General features: G+C 38.4%; 1 protein-coding gene across 1 annotated transcript; it reads right to left on the bottom strand.

Moving 5' to 3' along the window:
• Window positions 1–590: 590 nt before the first annotated feature.
• Window positions 591–2,401, bottom strand: LOC111294988 (benzyl alcohol O-benzoyltransferase-like). The gene is made up of 2 exons (XM_022888307.2): window positions 1,888–2,401; window positions 591–1,752 (listed from the first exon to the last, which is right to left on the bottom strand). The coding sequence occupies exons 1-2, from the start codon at window positions 2,335–2,337 to the stop codon at window positions 868–870; spliced, it is 1,335 nt and encodes a 444-aa protein (XP_022744042.2). The 5' UTR covers window positions 2,338–2,401; the 3' UTR covers window positions 591–867.

A 2,401-nucleotide genomic window follows, 5' to 3' on the forward strand; every position in this document is an offset into this window, starting at 1 on the left:
ATACTCTTTTATCTTTCAAGATCTGACTCTAAGATCGGAGCTCAACACAAACACCTTAGTTGTTATCTTGTGATTGAATACTATCTCTTAATGTTCCTAGAAGTATAACACTCTTTTAAATAGGTTTTGCAATCTTTATGGAGAGTTTTTTTGTTCATATATTTAGGGAAATAAACTCCTTTACTGATTCATTCCCTTGCTAAACTTGGTGTATGCAGAAGTACTGACCTTGTAACATGGCTTTAGCCTATTTTCTTTATTAATAAATTATCTTTCACTTTCAATAAATAAATAAATAAAGGGTTCACCGCTAAACAAAAAAATAAATATAGTTAAGTGCCAAATGTTAAACCTTAAATAATAAATTTTTTTTGCTAATTCAAATCACATGATGCTTTTCTATAATTTATCCAACATTATATTATCATTAAATTTTTAAAAATATAATTATCAAATTGAATTCATTTTGATAAAAAGATCTAACAAATAATTATACAATTGCAACGGTATCTTCTGGTTTATAAAATGTGCATTCAAATTATTCCATTTGCACATCAAGTACATGGATGAGTGCACCTTAGCATTTTTTTGAAGAGTAAAATATTTTATTAGGAATAAAAAAGAAAAATACAACAAGGAATAAAATCACCCAAAAACATAGACAAACTCGAGCTCCAAAGAGCTTACAAATGGAAACAATATATGGTCCAAAAAACAAAAGAAAAAAAATAATTAAAAAAACCCACATAAATGGCTATAAGCCTTTAATTTCATCAAGCAACACCCCGCCTGGTATAAACGACTTTACATGAGAGCAAAGGAGTGTGACTAAATTGCATAAAGTACTGTTGTTAAAATATGTTACCCTCATGCACCAACAGCTGCTGTCTTATCCTTCAACATGCCATCCAGCTCCTTCACAAGGCTTTTCATAGCTGGGGCTGGCAAGCAAACCGGCACCACAATGCCGTCCTCTCCTTTCTCATTCTTCGACGGCATATGAAAGCTTATTAGCTCCCAACTAGTGGCTGGTCCAAAAAAAGCTGCCTCCCCCCACCCAAAATCAACTTCTAAGAACTTGGCACGTGTTAAATCTGACACTAGGAAAGACCCAACCAAGTTAACATTTGGCCGACCTCTAAGCACGAGTAAATCTGCCGTTGATTTCATGTACTCTTCCGTAAAACTTGTCTTGGCCTCTTTCACTAGCTTTAACGCATATTCTAATGGATTTTGGCACAGCTTTCCTGCAGTTGTTGAAGCCGCTGGGTAACCAAGTGCATTCCCATAATATCCTAATGGCAAGGGAGGATTAAACTTGGACCGAGCATTACCGATGCAGATAAGGCGAATATGTTCGTCAGGGTCAAGTCCCAAAGCTTGTGTACGACAACGCCAAACGCATGCAGATAAGATATCAAATGTTGAACAGCGGAGGTTTGCAGGGACAAATCTACGAAGAGCTGAAATTTGAGTTGGTCCGAAGAAAAAAGAGCGGCGAACCAAGTTGTCTGTTGGAATAATTGTACCATATGTGCCAACCGAATCGTACTCGTCGTGTAAACATGTTATGAGTGGTGAGTCCCGAGCATTCAGGAGGTGCCTTTCCCAAACCGGTGGGGTTGAGGGAGCAAGCGCACCTCGTGCTATCTCTCCCATAGCAGACATGAATTGGGATAGGCCAGCACCATCACTCATTGTGTGGTTAAACCTGTGAGCGAAGATGAAACCCCCACATTTCAAGCGCGTCACCTGTTAATTAAAAAAAAAAAAAACTTGTTAGAATGCCGTACATTTAGTTTCAATGATCAAAGTTTAAGTTTTAACAATCTCGATTAAGTGATATCAAAGGGATAAACTAGAGTTAATGAAAAAAAGAAAAAAGACCTGAATTAGCAGCAATGGACAATTTAGAATTTCGTTAGAGCCAGGGACATCATAAAGAAGCTCGTCCGAACATGGAAACGGTGGGTAAACAACATCACCAAATTCTTCAAGCGTAACATCAGCATCAGCCTCAGTAAACAAGACACCTTCTCCAGTACAATCAACCGTCAACTTTCGGTTTGGCCCTTCCCTTAGTCTACCAGCCAATGGATAATAAAACACTAGGGTTTGAGCCAGTGCCTCCTTTATAACCTTGGCAGGGTCTTTGCCTTGCATGGAGGAGTTGTACCGATAAAAATGCATCCCTCGAATTTGGAATCGGTGACCTTCTTGGTCATCAATGTCCGAGAGTAATTTACACTCACGAGGGGTTGGCTTAGCTGGGAACACTAGCTCAGGTTCATGCCTACGGACCGTAAACACTAGAGAATTGGATGGTAGCAATGCCATGGCTAAAAATGATGATCGAAATTAAGGCTAAAGTCTTCTTTTTCTTCTGCTTATGTTCTCTCTA

Source organism: Durio zibethinus, chromosome 14 (genome assembly GCF_047325235.1).
Source record: "Durio zibethinus cultivar Kanyao isolate XHJ-2024 chromosome 14, ASM4732523v1, whole genome shotgun sequence".
NCBI classification, from domain to species: domain Eukaryota; kingdom Viridiplantae; phylum Streptophyta; class Magnoliopsida; order Malvales; family Malvaceae; genus Durio; species Durio zibethinus.

Coding starts and splice junctions, on each gene's coding strand:
- LOC111294988 (XM_022888307.2), bottom strand. CDS start 2,337: ATGGCATTGCTACCATCCAATTCTCTAGTGTTTACGGTCCGTAGGCAT. Junction 1,753..1,887: donor GTCCATTGCTGCTAATTCAG/GTCTTTTTTCTT, acceptor TTTAATTAACAG/GTGACGCGCTTGAAATGTGG.